The sequence below is a fragment of the Lampetra planeri genome, chromosome 76, assembly GCF_965212315.1.
Source record: "Lampetra planeri chromosome 76, kcLamPlan1.2.h2, whole genome shotgun sequence".
Taxonomy (NCBI): domain Eukaryota; kingdom Metazoa; phylum Chordata; class Hyperoartia; order Petromyzontiformes; family Petromyzontidae; genus Lampetra; species Lampetra planeri.
The window spans coordinates 2,323,450-2,339,369 of record NC_136181.1 but is presented as its reverse complement, the minus strand read 5'-3'; the positions used below and the strand labels follow the sequence as shown (position 1 = coordinate 2,339,369).

Genomic DNA, 15,920 nt, shown 5'->3' with positions numbered 1-15,920 from the left:
TGAGAATCGCCCAGAGTGTTCCCATAGACTTACATTCAAAGATGTTTTTTTTCGAACGGCAGGCGCTGCAATGCATTCTCTATGGCTTCCGGGAGGGCTCGCACTAACGTGCTTACGTCATCATACGTAAGCACGTTTCAGTCAACAATATTATTTGTCGCCACCTAGTGGAATCTTTAATAAAAGAAACTGAGTGGATTGTAATAATAGTGAGTATAGAAACAAACAAGGAGATGTATTGTAAGAGTCACTTTATTTTTCATTAATATTAAAGTAGTGAAGTTGCCTTTACATGCTTAAGCTGTTAATTTATCCATTGCATGGGTGGACCTTATCCTTATCAATCATCCAGACATTTGCCCCCCCTGAGAGATTTTGCAGGAGCTGCCACTGCTCTCCACTGCTCCGTTCTCTCTCCGTGCTCTCTCCGTGCTCGCTCCTTTATCATGCAGCTGCCAGCTTCACACAGGCACCCGGTGGTGCCTCTCCCGCCCTCCTTCAGGGCTGCGCTAGCTCAGGCTCTTTCCACTGCTCTGTTCTCTCTCCGTTGGCGGGCAGCTTCCAGCTTCGCGCTGGCAATCAGTGGTGCCTCTCCCACCCTTATTTCAGGGCTGCGCCTTGTCGTTGCTCAACTTTCGTGCTTTCCGCCCTTCTTCCAAGAGGGCTCATTCTGTGAACTGCTCGTCGCTGGCTGGATCACTCACTCTCAAAACTTGTAAATTGTATTAGCACACCTCTTACACAACTCTGATAGCTTAGTACAATACAACTTATCGCAATCCTTGATTCAGCAAGCGACTCAAAACATCAGGATAAATGTAGAATAAAACTTTCAGCGATACTCTGTAGCTCTTAACAATACATCCTCCCTTCTCTCTGCGAGACACGACACCCATGGTTAATCTCGAGGCCATGCCCCGGAGCCTGCCCCTTGCAGACTAAGTTGCATGATCTGTGTTCCTGCTTATATGTGAAATTCTCCCCCCTCTGCGCGTCTCTTGCGAAAAAAAAAGATGCCCTCTGTCTCGTTCTGCTCCCGTGGCCGCAGCTGCCTGGTTGCCCCCCACCCCACCCTTTGATTGACAGTTCTTTTGTGTTTCTTCCATTTGCGAATAATCGCACCAACTGTTGTCACCTTCTCACCAAGCTGCTTGGCGATGGTCTTGTAGCCCATTCCAGCCTTGTGTAGGTCTACAATCTTGTCCCTGACATCCTTGGAGAGTGCTTTGGTCTTGGCCATGGTGGAGAGTTTGGAATCTGATTGATTCATTGCTTCTGTGAACAGGTGTCTTTTATACAGGTAACAAGCTGAGATTAGGAGCACTCCCTTTAAGAGTGTGCTCCTAATCTCAGCTCGTTACCTGTATAAAAGACACCTGGGAGCCAGAAATCTTTGTGATTGAGAGGGGGTCAAATACTTATTTCCCTCATTAAAATGCAAATAAATTTATAACATTTTTGACATGCGTTTTTCTGGATTTTGTTGTTGTTATTCTGTCTCTCACTGTTCAAATAAACTTACCATTAAAATTATAGACTGATCATTTCTTTGTCAGTGGGCAAACGTACAAAATCAGCAGGGGATCAAATACTTTTTTCCCTCACTGTAACTTTGCAACCATTGCAAAGCCCTTCCACGTGTTGACGGTGAAGAACCAGAGGTTTTATTGGGGACCTCGGGGGTTAAGGCATTCCAGCAGCTGCGCTCGCATCTGACAGATGCACCACCATTGACCTTTCCGGATTTCGGCCTCCCCTTTATCCTGGACACGGACGCCAGCGATGTGGGCATCGGCAGCATCTTGTCACAAATTCAGTGGGGTCGGGAGGTGGTTATCGCCTATGGCAGTCACGTGCTGTCATCAGCGGAGCAGCAGTACTGCGTCACACTTCGTGCAGGAATTTCGACCCTACCTGTATGGTCGCAAATTTACGGTCCACATTGACCATGCGGCCTTGCAGTATTCGCTCCACATTGACCAGCCTTCGGGCCAGTTGGCCAGGTGGATATAGTGTCTGCAAGAGTACAGGTACCAGGTGGTGCATCACAAGGGGACAAGACACGCCAACGCGGATGCATTGTCCCGGCTGGCACCCCAGGGCCCTTGTGCATGCACCACAGGCACAGCACACTGCTAGGAGGCGATGCCGGAGGGAACTGTCATCGCTCCCATACACACGGCAGAGGGCGCAGCCTAGGCCTATCTTAAACAACTACGCTGGTTTGGTCGTCTGCGTGCGTATCTGGACGTTAATTTATTTACGGACCCGCCCAAACAGCTAGCTCTGATTCGTCGATAAAAATTAATAAAACAGCCGGCAAAAAGCCACAGCTCACTTTCATTCGACAAATATAAATAAATAAATAAACCTGCCGCACAACAGCGTCTCTTCGGTCAACAATTGCACCGACTTTCACGCAACACCATATTCACAGTGATGGTCGCAACGCAAAATCTACTGTAGGTACAGTGTTGCTGTTGCACCCGCCGAACACTGCATTCTGGTGGCGATATCTCCCCAACGAAGAACGTCCGCGGCTGCAACCAAGAACCCTCCACTAATCAGATAGCCACATACATTTTCAATTCCAGAACTTTCAATAAAATCTGTTCATTATTGGTGGGGTTTGGTTCGACGGCCCAGTGGACAAAACTGACCACTCTTTCGTACGCAGCTCCATCAATATTGCGCCCATTCCCTTGAAACCACTGTGCTTAATCTTTCATTGGGCCGAAACAAGTGTGTGCAAAGTGGCCCTGCACAGTTCCCCGCCCTACATATCAAACCAGCGCTCGAGAAATTGTCGGTGTCGCCTTCAATCTCATTGGAATAATTAATTATCCCTTACATTTAATTGCCTCAAAGTGGCCTGCGTGCTTTGTGGCGGCAGCACGCGTCAGTCAGTCAGTCGTCCATTTCCAAACATGCAGAAGCACACAGAAGGTAAGCGCTGTGTGATAGCATAAGTCTGCCAAGGTCTGCGCCGCAGTGCTGAAGTGCACTGTGGGCGCAGACCCTGCGCTGTGTGAGTGTGGTGTGTATGCAAGTGTGCGAATGGTAGTTACGGTAATATACGTATTTTTCTGGAAAAATGGGTGCTGCGTGCTGCGATTAGTGGAGTCCCCAAACAACTTTACCTTACGAGTAGGCAGGGCTCGCTATACAGTGAGTCTTGGCAGACTGAGCTGCCAGCTTCACCTGCCGGGACCACGGCCAGTTGCGTAGCGCCCCCTACAGTTTCGGGACTTTCGCCCATGGCTCAATACCCCCATGGGGCAACCGAGCTCACTGTTTGATGGGTACAATGGTTACTTTTCGCTTCATCCGGCTTATTATCATTTAGATGTATTGACGTTGATCACGTCTCCATGGACGCCTTGCTGTCTACTTCGGGTGTGTAATTGAGATGTGCATGGTGGTGGTGGTAAGGGCATGTGTTGAATAATATGCTGCATGTGTCCGCGTATCATGTTTGGCACGGATGCACTTGGCGTTCGTGTGTGACAACAGAAGCTCAAAGTAGTGTTGACGATGATGGGGTGTTTGGGCAGCAAATCGCGCGAATCTATGTGCTCAAGTTTCAGAAGCGTGAACTGCCGCACGCTCACATACTCATTATTCTCGCCCATGAAGACAAACCCAGGACTCGCCATGACTTTGACAAGTTTGTGTCCGCGGAACTTCCAGATGCCGTGAAGAACAGTGATCTGTACAACACAGTTTTGACCAGCATGATGCACGGGCCGTGTGGAGCCCTAAACCCCAGCTCTCCGTGTATGAAGGACGGCGAGTGCACCAAAGGTTTCCCCAAGGCACTGTCCGAGGTGACACAAACCAGCCAGAATGGGTTTCCTGTCTCCAGAAGACGCCTGCGAACGGACGAAGTACTCAAGTTCAAGGGCAAGAAATATGACAATGCGACAGTCAATCAATGGGTTGTTCCATACAATCCATTCTTCTCTCAGAAATACGATTGCCACATCAACGTCGAGGTGTGCTCGAGCATCACGGCGATCAAGTACCTGTACAAGTACGTCTACAAAGGCGCTGATATGACGGAAATCAGTGCGCGGGCAGTTGGAGATGACGTGAGGGAGTCTGAACACCCTCGACGTGAGCCGAATGAGATCATCCGCTACGTAAAGACACGCTACATTTCACCAGTGGAGGCTTGCCAGCGTTTACTCGAGTACCCAATTCAAGGCAAGATGCACACGGTTGTCACGCTCGACATCCACCTTCCCAACAGCCAGTTCGTAACTTACGGTGGAACCGCTGATCCACAGCAAGTCTTGGATAATGCTCGCCATACGAAGCTCACGAGCTTCTTCGAATTGGCCAAAAGTAACGCCGAAGCGAAGGACATGTTGTACCAAGACATACCGACGCTGTTTCGCTGGGACAACAAGGACAAGCAATGGATCAGATACAAAAACCAGCGACGCACCATTGGGATGGTGCATTGCTCTCTGCGTGATCACGAGCGTTTCTACTTGTGTGTGCTGTTGTGCCACATACCTGGCCCGGAGTCTTTCGAAGACCTGCGCACCATTCGCGGTGAACTATGCCCGCCGTTCAAGGAAGCAGCCATGCAAGCAGGCTACCTTGAGAGCAATCGCGAATGGCTTGCGTGTCTGGAAGAAGCCTCGCTCTTTCAGATGCCGTACCAGCTTTGTCAAATCTTCGCTACAATTCTGCTGTATTCCATGCCAGCAGATACGAAGGCTCTCTGGGATAAATTCTACGACGAATTGCCTCGCTATTACGAGTACCAGTACCGCGAGCTGACCAACAAAGAAGAAATGGTAAAGTTCAAGACCCTTCACAGCCTCCACCAGTTCCTCACGGCAGGTGGGATGGCTCTGTCGGACTTTGACGACCTCCCGCAGCTTTCCGAGTACCCACACTTGGTCTTGGACTCGCTGCTTGAGAACAACCATATCCGCCGCGAATTGGAAGGATATGATAGAAACGAGCTACAAGACATCGTACAACGTGCTGACAGACTCAACATGAAGTAGAGAGAAATCTACGACGAAATTGTTGGCTCAGTCGAAGACAGTCAACCCGATCAAAAGCTGTTCTTCATCGATGGTCCGGGCGGCACGGGGAAGTCCACGCTGCTCAACCATGTGCGGGTGAAGATACGTCTTCAAGGCAAGATTGCGATTGCTGTTGCTTCCAGTGGCATTGCCTCGCTGCTGCTTCCAGGCAGCCGTACCGCGCATTCCACGTTCAAGATCTTGTTGAAACCGACGAACATATCCACATGCTTCATTCGCAAACAGTCCAAGCTCAAAGCATTTATCAAGGAGGCAAGTCTTATCGTTTGGGATGAAGCCCCAATGACGCACCGGTTTGCGTTTGAAGCGGTGGATCGCACGCTTCGCGATATTTTGGACAATCTGCATGAACCGTTTGGAGGCAAAGTGGTTGTCCTGTCCGGTGACTTTCGACAGATTCTGCCAGTTGTGAAGAAAGGAACACCAGCTGATACTGTGGATGCGTGTTTCAAGTCGTCCGACCTGTGGTCCCACTTCAAGCAAGTTCATCTGACTGTGAACATGAGAGTCCAGTGCGCAGAGAACCAAGAATCAGCCGCAGAACTGGCTGCCTTTTCAGATTTTATTTTGGAAGTCGGAAAGGGTAGGCATGAAGTTGATCCAGACCTCGGTCCGGATTGCATGAAGATTCCGCGTGCCATGGTGATCGACAATCCTGAATACGACCCAGACATCGACGGAGATGAGGACGGCAATCATCTGCCCGTTCCACTCGGGTTGAAGAGGATTGTCGATGCCATGTCCAGTGCAGATGAATTGAATGACCCTACGGTGGCAACGAACGACTACTTCGCTCGCCGCACTATTCTGACGCCGACCAAAGCCGCTGTGCAGCCAGTGAATGAGGCTGTCGCGGATCGCCTCAGAGAAGCTCCACAAGTGTACCTGTCTACAGATTCGGTTGAGGACGACGAGAGAGCAGGGTCAGCATTCTCTGAGACAGAGGTCCTCAACTCGGTGAACATCAACGGGGTTCCGCCACACAAGTTGATCCTCAACAAAGGCATCCCAGTGATGATGATGCGCAACTTGAACCCGGACGCTGGCCTGTGCAACGGAACACGGCTTCGCATCGTGGAAATGAAGCCACACGTCATTCACGCGACTATCATGACAGGAACCCATAACGGTAAGGTGTTGATCCCTCGGATCATCTTCATCAGCGACGACGACACGAAGGACTTCCCATTTCGACTTTGGCGCAAGCAGTTCCCCATTGTCCCAGCCTTCATGATGACCATCAACAAGGCGCAAGGGCAAACTGTTCACAACCTGGGATTATATCTACCAACGACATGCTTCTCGCACGGCCAACTGTACGTGGCACTATCGCGAGTCACGGCAAGATCCAACATCAAGGCGCTTATTGAGGGACCTGACGACGAGGAGGAAGACGGAGTGTACACGAAGAATATCGTGTATCGCCAGATATTTGAATAAGTTGCATTCTATATTTGAATAAGTTGCATTCTTTAATATTGTCGATTGAGCGTCTGATAAAAATTCATATAACCTCACAAAAATAAACATAAAACAATCACCAAAACATGTCTATTGTGTCCAGCCACTTTCAACTCCCCACCAACCAAGCATATACACACCGCCCGCGAAGCGGGCGGCGACTGCTAGTTGTTATCTAGAGTAGGTCTTGAGTCAGGACCCAGTTGGGGGACAGGGGGTACAGTGAGGGAAAAAGTATTTTATCCCCTGCTGATTATGTACGTTTGCCCACTGATAAAGAAATGATCAGTCTATAATTTTAATGGTAGGTTTATTTGAACAATGAGAGAGAATAACAACAAAAAAATCCAGAAAAAGCATGTCAAAAATGTTATACATTTATTTGCATTTTAATGAGGGAAATAAGTATTTGCATTTTAATGAGGGAAATATGGTGTTTTTTCTAGAAGACTTTGCTGTTTTTTCCACGATTTTTCTGTTGCGTGTAGTCACTTTAAGATGCTTCTTGTTCATGTTTTTGTTTTGTTGCGGTTGCACCCGAGTCAAGAGCCGCATGGCTCACGCGGTTATACCTAGTAAATGAAACTGAAAACTTCTGTTTCAGCAGAACCAATTTTAGCGAATTAGTGTATACTTTTATTATTCCCTTAACTTCAAAGGCCCGGGGTGACGTTGTTTGTTGAGTCTGCAGTAAAACAAATACCCCTGGCTGCTCATTAACGTAATTAGCCATTAATTCTGCGGCCACGCCCAATCACTCCATATATGGGCACGCCTCGTTACCATAATTTATTCATACACATTCACGTTAACTGGAGGGGAGTCGGTGTGGGTGCTAGTGACGTCATGTCATCTCTCCCGTCGCGTGCTTCCGTGTGTCGTCACGAGATCCTAGGAGCTGCTTTTGTGCGCGCAACTGTCTCGGATCGGAGGTGAGAAGTTCACATCGTGATGTTGGTTGTTGTTGTTTACCCAGGTACAGCCTCGCTTCTTCTTTCTCTCTCTCTCGTAGTGATAGCAATTGAGTAGCGGCAAGTATGGAATCGATGTCCAGGTTGGGACGTTACTACGTGGGGCCGAGCCATGCAGGCCTTGCCTCCTGCCCTTGCCTGACTGATTGTGCTTTGATTCTCTTAAGTTTAATTTGTCTTCACCTGGCTGACTACTTCACCTCTCAGAGTCTCCATTCTCTAGTTCAAGATCGTCGAGTTTTTGTTTTGCATTCGCGTATTTCCGATTGAGTAATCTGCAGGCCGGGTTTCAGCACTGGAATATTCGGACGATACCAGCCCAGACGTTTACTTTTAGTCTGAATGAGACATCAAAGCATTACACAATTACACTCCCCCACCCACACGCTCACCCACACGCTCCCACTGTTAGCGAGCATCTATGAAGGCCGGCACGGCACACGAAGGGGTGGGTGACCAGCACCACGCCCGGACTGCTTTTGTCTCCCGAGTGGCGATGTTTACACACCGCACCAGGTACTCATTGGAGGCCGAGTTGACCTAGGGGAGGCCTAGGACCAGTTCAGATGTGTCACTAGTGTTGGCTTTGATCGGAAATCGAACGAACCTGGTTCGCCGGGTTCATAGCACAGCGCGCTAACCGCGCTACTACCGCCCACACACAATCTCTCTAAAACAGTGTCAGATGGTGAGAGTCTCGTGAGAGATTAAACATGTTAAAGAAGCACTAAGACAGAATGGCTACAATAATGCTCAAATTAACAGAGCACTGAAGGCCAAATCACGAACGCAAAGCAACACTGCTGAAAGCAATGAGATTGTTCAAACAATTAAAATACCATACATCTCAGGAGTAACTGACAAATTAGGCGGGTTTTGCAAAAGCAAAAACATTAAAGTAAGATTTGGTACAGTACACACAATTCAAAAACTGGTATCTGGCACTAAAGACAAATTGCCTAAATTATCAACAGAAGGTGTATATCGGATTAATTGTTTGTGGCAGATGCTATATTGGACAGACGGAACGCAACATCAGCGTAAGAATAAAAGAACACCAAAGAAACATTTAATTATCTCAAACACAACTGTCGGCAGTGGCAGAGTGCTTGTCATCAAGGACACTCAATTGATTTTGTTAACGTTGAAGTGTTATGTAAAACTAATTATTACTGGCCAAGACTAATTATAGAATCCATTGAAATTGAGTGAAACAGAAATAACTTCAATCGCTCTGACAGCTACAGGCTTAGTGCGGCCTGGAAGCGTATTATTAAATAAATACAATTCCTTATAAGGGAAACAAATACCAATGAATAACAATTGAATGATTTACCAATCTATATAATTACAATACCCTCCCCCTCTTTGCCTCGAATCACTGCACCAGATTGAATTAAATGGTGACGTTACCCTCCTGCTGCTCTATTTAAGACCGGGAGCAACAGGAGAGCTTCACCATTCTTGCCCGATGAAGCTGATTGTAATTACCAGCGAAACGTCGTACTCAAATTTTAAAATGCTGTTGATTCTCTCTTCAACACACCGGTGGGCTAAAGAAGTGAATTATTTTGGCTTTTTCAGGAGGGTTCTGCCAAGTTTGTTGCAGTAGGAAGAAATTTCCTGATTGTAATCCCATTTGAGTCATCCAGGTAATTATTTCACCAGTGGGATCTTTTGGGTAAAACCAACTTAGTTGTTTATGGGTTTAGCTGCAAGAAGACACCAGAAAACCTGGACGAATCCCCTGTATCATAGGGGTAGAACATGCAAACTCCACTCCCTCTCACACACAAGATAAAGACAAACATGCACCCTACAGCTTGAACAGATTGTTGGGGCATGTACTGTTAGCGACCACCCGTGAAGGTCGGCATGATACACCTGGGGGTAGGTGGCCAGAAACACGCCTGACCGCCGTTGTCTCTGACCTTTAATAGACCATGAGTGTATAATTGTGTGTCTCTGTGCATATGAACGGGTAATGTGGGAAGCGGTGACGCATTGGTTCATGCACTTTGCGACTAACTCCGTGGAGTTTGATTCCCACTCATGGCCAACATTGGTGGCAGTGAAACGGTGAACTGGGCCTGCCATGGTTCGACTCAGCCTTAAATGATTACCTCAAATTGTAAATGTTGTGGATTCACTTTTCAACACTCCGGTGGGCTGAAGTAGTGAAATATTTGCCCTTTGAAAAACGTGACACATTTTTTACTGTTTGGCCGTGTTGGGTGGTGAAGGGTTACGACACATTTATAAATAACGCGATCTAACCCAGAACACCTTTGAATATTACTGGTCGCGATAGCCTATGTATTAAACTTTAAATTATTACCCCTTGCAGTTTGGAAACATCATTGTTGAGAAAATGACAGCCGGGTGTGGTTCTGGCCACACCACATCCTATTAATGCCATGCCAGCATTAATCGGTGCTGGTTCATCAGCACTTGCATGAACAGGATATTTTGTCTCGGTGTACTTTGTTTTCTAGTGTGTAATGAGTATTGTGTGTTTATGTCCTCTGGGTGTGTAATCTAGGGAGTGGTAGTGCAGTGGTCGGTGTGCTGCACTACGAACCCGGAGACACGAGTTAAATTCCCACGCACGGCCACCACCAGTGATGATTATTTGAACCATTCCTGGGCCTCCCCTAGGTCGACTCAGCCTAAAATTTGTACCTGGTGTGATGCGTAAGCATTGCCGTTAGGGAGACAAAGGCACCCGTTTGTGATGCTGGCCACCCACCCCCTCATTGCCCATGTCAGCCTTCATCGGTGCTCGCTAACAGCACTCTTTTATGGCTATACAGGGGATCCTTGTCTTGTAATGTATGCGTGTGTATTGTGTATAATGTGTATATCTATATCTACAGAATGAATCGCATGGAGAAGAGGCTCTCGACACCACCTGGTGATAAAACGCACCGATGTGACCAGTGTTTATACAGCACGGATCGCATTGTACGTTTGAAGCAGCAACAGAGCATACGCGGGGCCGAGAAGCCCTTCAAGTGCAGTGTATGTGGTAGGACATTTGCAGAGTCAGCATATCTTAGGAAACATAATAGAACACATACGGGCGAGAAGCCCTTCAAGTGCACTGTGTGTGGGAAGGCATTTGCCCGTTCAGAAACTCTTCATTTTCATCAAAGAACACACACGGGTGAGAAGCCCTTCAAGTGCACTGTGTGTGGGAAGGCATTTGCTCGTTCAGAAACTCTTCATATTCATCAAAGAACACACACGGGTGAGAAGCCCTTCAAGTGCACTGTGTGTGGGAAGGCATTTGCTCGTTCAGAAACTCTTCATGTTCATCAAAGAACACACACGGGTGAGAAGCCCTTCAAGTGCACTGTGTGTGGGAAGACATTTGCTCATTCAAAAAGTATTCTAATTCATAAGAGAACACACACAGGTGAGAAGCCCTTCAAGTGCACTGTGTGTAGCAAGACATTTGCTTATTCAGAAAGTCTTCATATTCATCAGAGAACACACATCGGTGAGAGGCCCTTCAAGTGCACTGTGTGTAGGAAGACATTTGCTCATTCAGACATTCTTCATGTTCATCAGCGAACACACACCGGTGAGAAACCCTTCAAGTGCAGTGTATGTGGTAAGGCATTTGCCGAGTCAGCAAATCTTAAGAAACATAATAGAACACACACAGGCGAGAAGCCCTTCAAGTGCAGTGTATGTGGTAAGGCATTTGCAGAGTCAGCATATCTTAAGAAACATAATAGAACACACACAGGCGAGAAGCCCTTCAAGTGCAGTGTATGTGGTAAGGCATTTGCCGAGTCAGCAAATCTTAAGAAACATAATAGAACACACACAGGCGAGAAGCCCTTCAAGTGCACTGTGTGTAGCAAAACATTTGCTCGTTCATTAACTCTTCATATTCATCAGAGAACACACACCGGTGAGAAGCCGTTCAAGTGCACTGTGTGTGGGAAGGAATTTGCTCATTCAAAAACTCTTCATGTTCATCAGAGAACACACCAAGTTCATAAGTCCTACAAGTGCCTGGTGTGTGGGAAGGTATTGGCTCATTCAAAATCTCTTAAGAAACATAAGACAATACATTCAGGTGAGAGTCCTTTCAAGTGCAATGTCTGTGGGAAGGAGTTTACATTATCAGGAAGCCTAAAGAGGCATGAGAAGATACATAAGGAGAAAGTGAAATCGACTTGTGAAAGTCAACATGCTGCAATGAGCCCATCTCTCATGAAGCGAGAATCAGAAGAAATTTCCAACTTGGCAACACGGCCAGGAGTGACAGTGAAATGTGAAGAAGTGACGGTGAAATGTAAAGATCAAGATTCGACTCCAGCACCCAATCTACAAGTGGATGGATGCAGCGTGAAGCAGGAGAAGAATTCCGATTCTGAGGGAGAGCGAGGCAATCCCCAGCAGTTTGTGGATGTGGATGTGGAGGTGAAATGTGAAGATCAAGATTCGACTCCAGAATCCAATCTACAAGTGGATGGATGCAGCGTGAAGCAGGAGAAGAATTCCGATTCTGAGGGAGAGCGAGGCAATCCCCAGCAGTTTGTGGATGTGGAGGTGTGAGTGGAGTTTTTGGACAAAGCTGAGTAGGAGGGGCAAGCACGTGTGAAATGGCACCTTGGAAGATGTGTAACCTGGAGTTTGAGACGATTTTCCATAGCATTCGCCTTATTCGCAGCCTTATTCACAGGCTTACGTCATTTAAAGAATGCATAGGGTTTTAGGTGTCTTCCAAGCAGAGATGGGCTTTCTGTCCATACAGTGAGGGAAAAAGTATTTTATCCCCTGCTGATTTTGTACGTTTGCCCACCGACAAAGAAATGATCAGTCTATCATTTTAATGGTAGGTTTATTTGAACCGTGAGAGACAGAATAACAACAACAAAATCCAGAAAAACGCATGTCAAAAATGTTATAAATTGATTTGCATTTTAATGATGGAAATAAGTATTTGACCCCTCTGCAAGACATGACTTAGTAATTGGTGGCAAAAACCCTTGTTGGCAATCACAGAGGTCAGACGTTTCTTGTAGTTGGCCACCAGGTTTGCACACATCTCTGGAGGGATTTTGTCCCACTCCTCTGTGCAGATCTTCTCCAAGTCATTAAGGTTTCGAGGCTGACGTTTGGCAACTCGAACCTTCAGCTCCCTCTACAGATTTTCTATGGGATTAAGGTCTGGAGACTGGCTAGGCCACTCCAGGACCTTAATGTGCTTCTTCTTGAGCCACTCCTTTGTTGCTTTGGCCGTGTGTTTTGAGTCATTGTCATGCTGGAATACCCATCCACGACCCATTTTCAATGCCCTGGCTGAGGAAAGGAGGTTCTCACCCAAGATTTGACGGTACATGGCCCCGTCCATTGTCCCTTTGATGCGGTGAAGTTGTCCTGTCCCCTTAGCAGAAAAACACCCCCAAAGCATAATGTTTGCACCTCCATGTTTGACGGTGGGGATGGTGTTCTTGGTGTCATAGGCAGCATTCCTCCTCCAAACACGGCGAGTTGAGTTGATGCCAAAGAGCTCCATTTTGGTCTCATCTGACCACAACACTTTCACCCAGTTGTCCTCTGAATCATTCAGATGTTCATTGGCAAACTTCACACGGGCATGTGTATGTGTTTTCTTGAGCAGGGGGACCTTGCGGGCGCTGCAGGATTTCAATCCTTCATGGTGTAGTGTGTTACCAACTGTTTTGTTGGTGATTATGGTCCCAGCTGCCTTGAGATCATTGACAAGATCCTCCCGTGTAGTTCTGGGCTGATTCCTCACCGTTCTCATGATCATTGCAACTCCACGAGGTGAGATCTTGCATGGAGCCCCAGGCCAAGGGAGATTGACAGTTCTTTTGTGTTTCTTCCATTTGCGAATAATGGCACCAACTATTGTCACCTCACCAAGCTACTTGGCGATGGGTTTGTAGCCCATTCCAGCCTTGTCTAGGTCTACAATCTTGTCCCTGACATGCTTGGAGAGCTCTTTGGTCTTGGCCATGGTGGAGAGTTTGGAATCTGATTTATTGCTTCTGTGAACAGGTGTCTTTCATACAGGTGTAGAGGTGTAATTGTAAAGATGTATGGGCACGGATGGGTAACAAACACAAGGGGCGTGGTTAGGGCCGTACACAGAGGAGGTGCTCACACCAACGTCCGCACCTGCATCCCCCACGGGCCCCTCCCGGGGGCCGAGTGCTATAAAAGGTGGTGAGCCGGAGGGCTCGAGGTCGAGTGTTAGCTTAAACCAGCGAAGAGTGAAGACCAGCTAGAATAGGCCCCGGAGCTCCCCTGGCTCGCTGTCCTTGTCAGGACCAACCAGGGCAAGCCGGTGGCGTGGCCCCGAGAGCCCAGACTGACGTTCTTATAAGAGCTGGTCTGGAGACTCAGGGTGCCGGGATCCCAGCTTGACCAGGGCTGGGATAGGTAGCCTCCCCTAGCTCCGTAGTGGAGGACTCGGGCGTAGGTTAGCGGGGTTAGACGTGGTGTCTCCCTGTTAGACGAGTGAAGGGGACGATACCCCTTCAAGTGCTGTGTATTCCCGTTACTGTACACAAGTTGGTGTTAATAAATAAGTGTGCCTCCAACCACGTCGTCCAAGCCTCCTGCAGCTTACTACACAGGTGACGAGCTGAGATTAGAAGCACACTCTTAAAGGGAGTGCTCCTAATCTCAGCTTGTTACCTGTATTACACACACCTGGGAGCCAAAAATCTTTCTGATTTGAGAGGGGGTCAAATGCTTATTTCCCTCATTAACATGCAAATCAGTTTATAAGATTTTTGACATGCGTTTTTCTGGATTTTTTTGTTATTCTGCCTCTCACTGTTCAAATAAACCTACCATTAAAATTATAGACTGATCATTTCTTTGTCAGTGGGCAAACATATAAAATCAGCAGGGGATCAAATACTTTTTTCCCTCACTGTATGAAGTTATTGAGTGTCGAAGTTAAATAGTCGATATGCAGAGCATTATGCTGCCTTATAAAACACGAATTAGGAATGTATTTTGATTGTTACATATTAAATAAATATAGGCGTATCTCGTAATTGCTCCTTATGGACCAGAGCACTGCAATACACCGGAAATAGAAATAAAGTAAGTCACATGCTTTCTTTTCACTTGCGAATGCATATAAAAGCCTTCAAACATGTATAAACTACACTATATTCAACGCGCAATGCAGCTATAGTATGCCTAAATAACGATGTACGTAATTAAATAGCAAAGTTTAAATTTACTCGACTGATTCGCCAAATTCACATGCAAAAAGCGGGAGTTACAGATGATGATCAGCCAATCAGATTGTAAATGATGGATGTACGTATTTATTCATCTAATCTTCTCTTGCTCATTTGAGAATCTTGAGATCCGACATTTTAAAAAAAGTGCAATTATAGCGAAGCGCAATAAAGCGAGGTACGCCTGTAAGTATGAATTGTAACTGTTGGACATTACTATTAAAGTGGCTGTCAGGTGTGACCATGCTTTTCTGCATGCTCCCAATCTGTTTTTGATTGCTTTTTAAATGTCCTTTATTTGAAAAAAAAGGTAAGCATTGTTGTCACATTTACATTTGGCTTTATACACTAAATATATATGTTCATAATATCAAAACAATTTAATGTCAGGCCTACTCTCTGCACTTGTTTTGCTTTTAATCCCTTTGGGTTTCATTTAATTGGTCTTAGCCTGATGTAACATTTTAATGTGACTACACGCAACAGAAAAATCCAGGAAAAAACAGCAAAGTCTTCCAGAAAAAGCACCGTATATCAATGCTGTGTGCAAAAATCCCATTGGGATGCAAGTCAAACAATAACAACCATAAGACAATTTAGATTCAAGTTATCAGTCTAACTCTACTACAACAAACAAATATGGCTAAACCAAAAGTTTTTTAAATCACAAAAATAAAGCTATAAAAACAATGTAGCGGTGATCATAGGAACTGTGATTGAAATTTTATAATAAACGATGTACATAACATGTACTACCAAATTTTGCAGCCATAGCTGGCTGCTTGAGTCACTCCATAACAGCAGGAGTATCAGGAGTATCACCATTTTGCAATGCACCTTTAAAGATCAGCACACTATAATCAAAACACAAGATCATACTTTGCAGTGGGGATCCGGAGCGATACATTTGATTTCAGGCCACTGAATAGCTGGCAGCTCGGGGTGTACAATTCCTCTAGAGCAGTTTTTGAGTGAAGCCCTCACAGGTAGTGATCCAAGTTGCAGTTTATTGGCGATAGCAATCCAGACTCTGGGGGCATCAATAGCAAAGGCCCTTACTCCATTAGTACAGAAATAAGGATTGTGAAGCTGGTAAATGAGCAAAGACCTTAGATCACATTTGTTCTTCGAAACAGGAGATCCAGCAAGTAGTCTGCGGATTTTTTTTGTAAGTACAT

General features: G+C 46.4%; 1 protein-coding gene and 1 pseudogene across 1 annotated transcript; both read left to right on the top strand.

Moving 5' to 3' along the window:
* The first annotated feature begins 3,191 nt into the window (after positions 1-3,191).
* Positions 3,192-6,548, top strand: LOC144737957 (uncharacterized; annotated as a pseudogene).
* Positions 6,549-9,077: 2,529 nt separating this feature from the next.
* On the top strand, positions 9,078-14,988 carry LOC144737990 (uncharacterized). The gene has a single exon (XM_078620924.1). The coding sequence runs from the start codon at positions 10,376-10,378 to the stop codon at positions 12,068-12,070; it is 1,695 nt and encodes a 564-aa protein (XP_078477050.1). The 5' UTR covers positions 9,078-10,375; the 3' UTR covers positions 12,071-14,988.
* Positions 14,989-15,920: the final 932 nt, after the last annotated feature.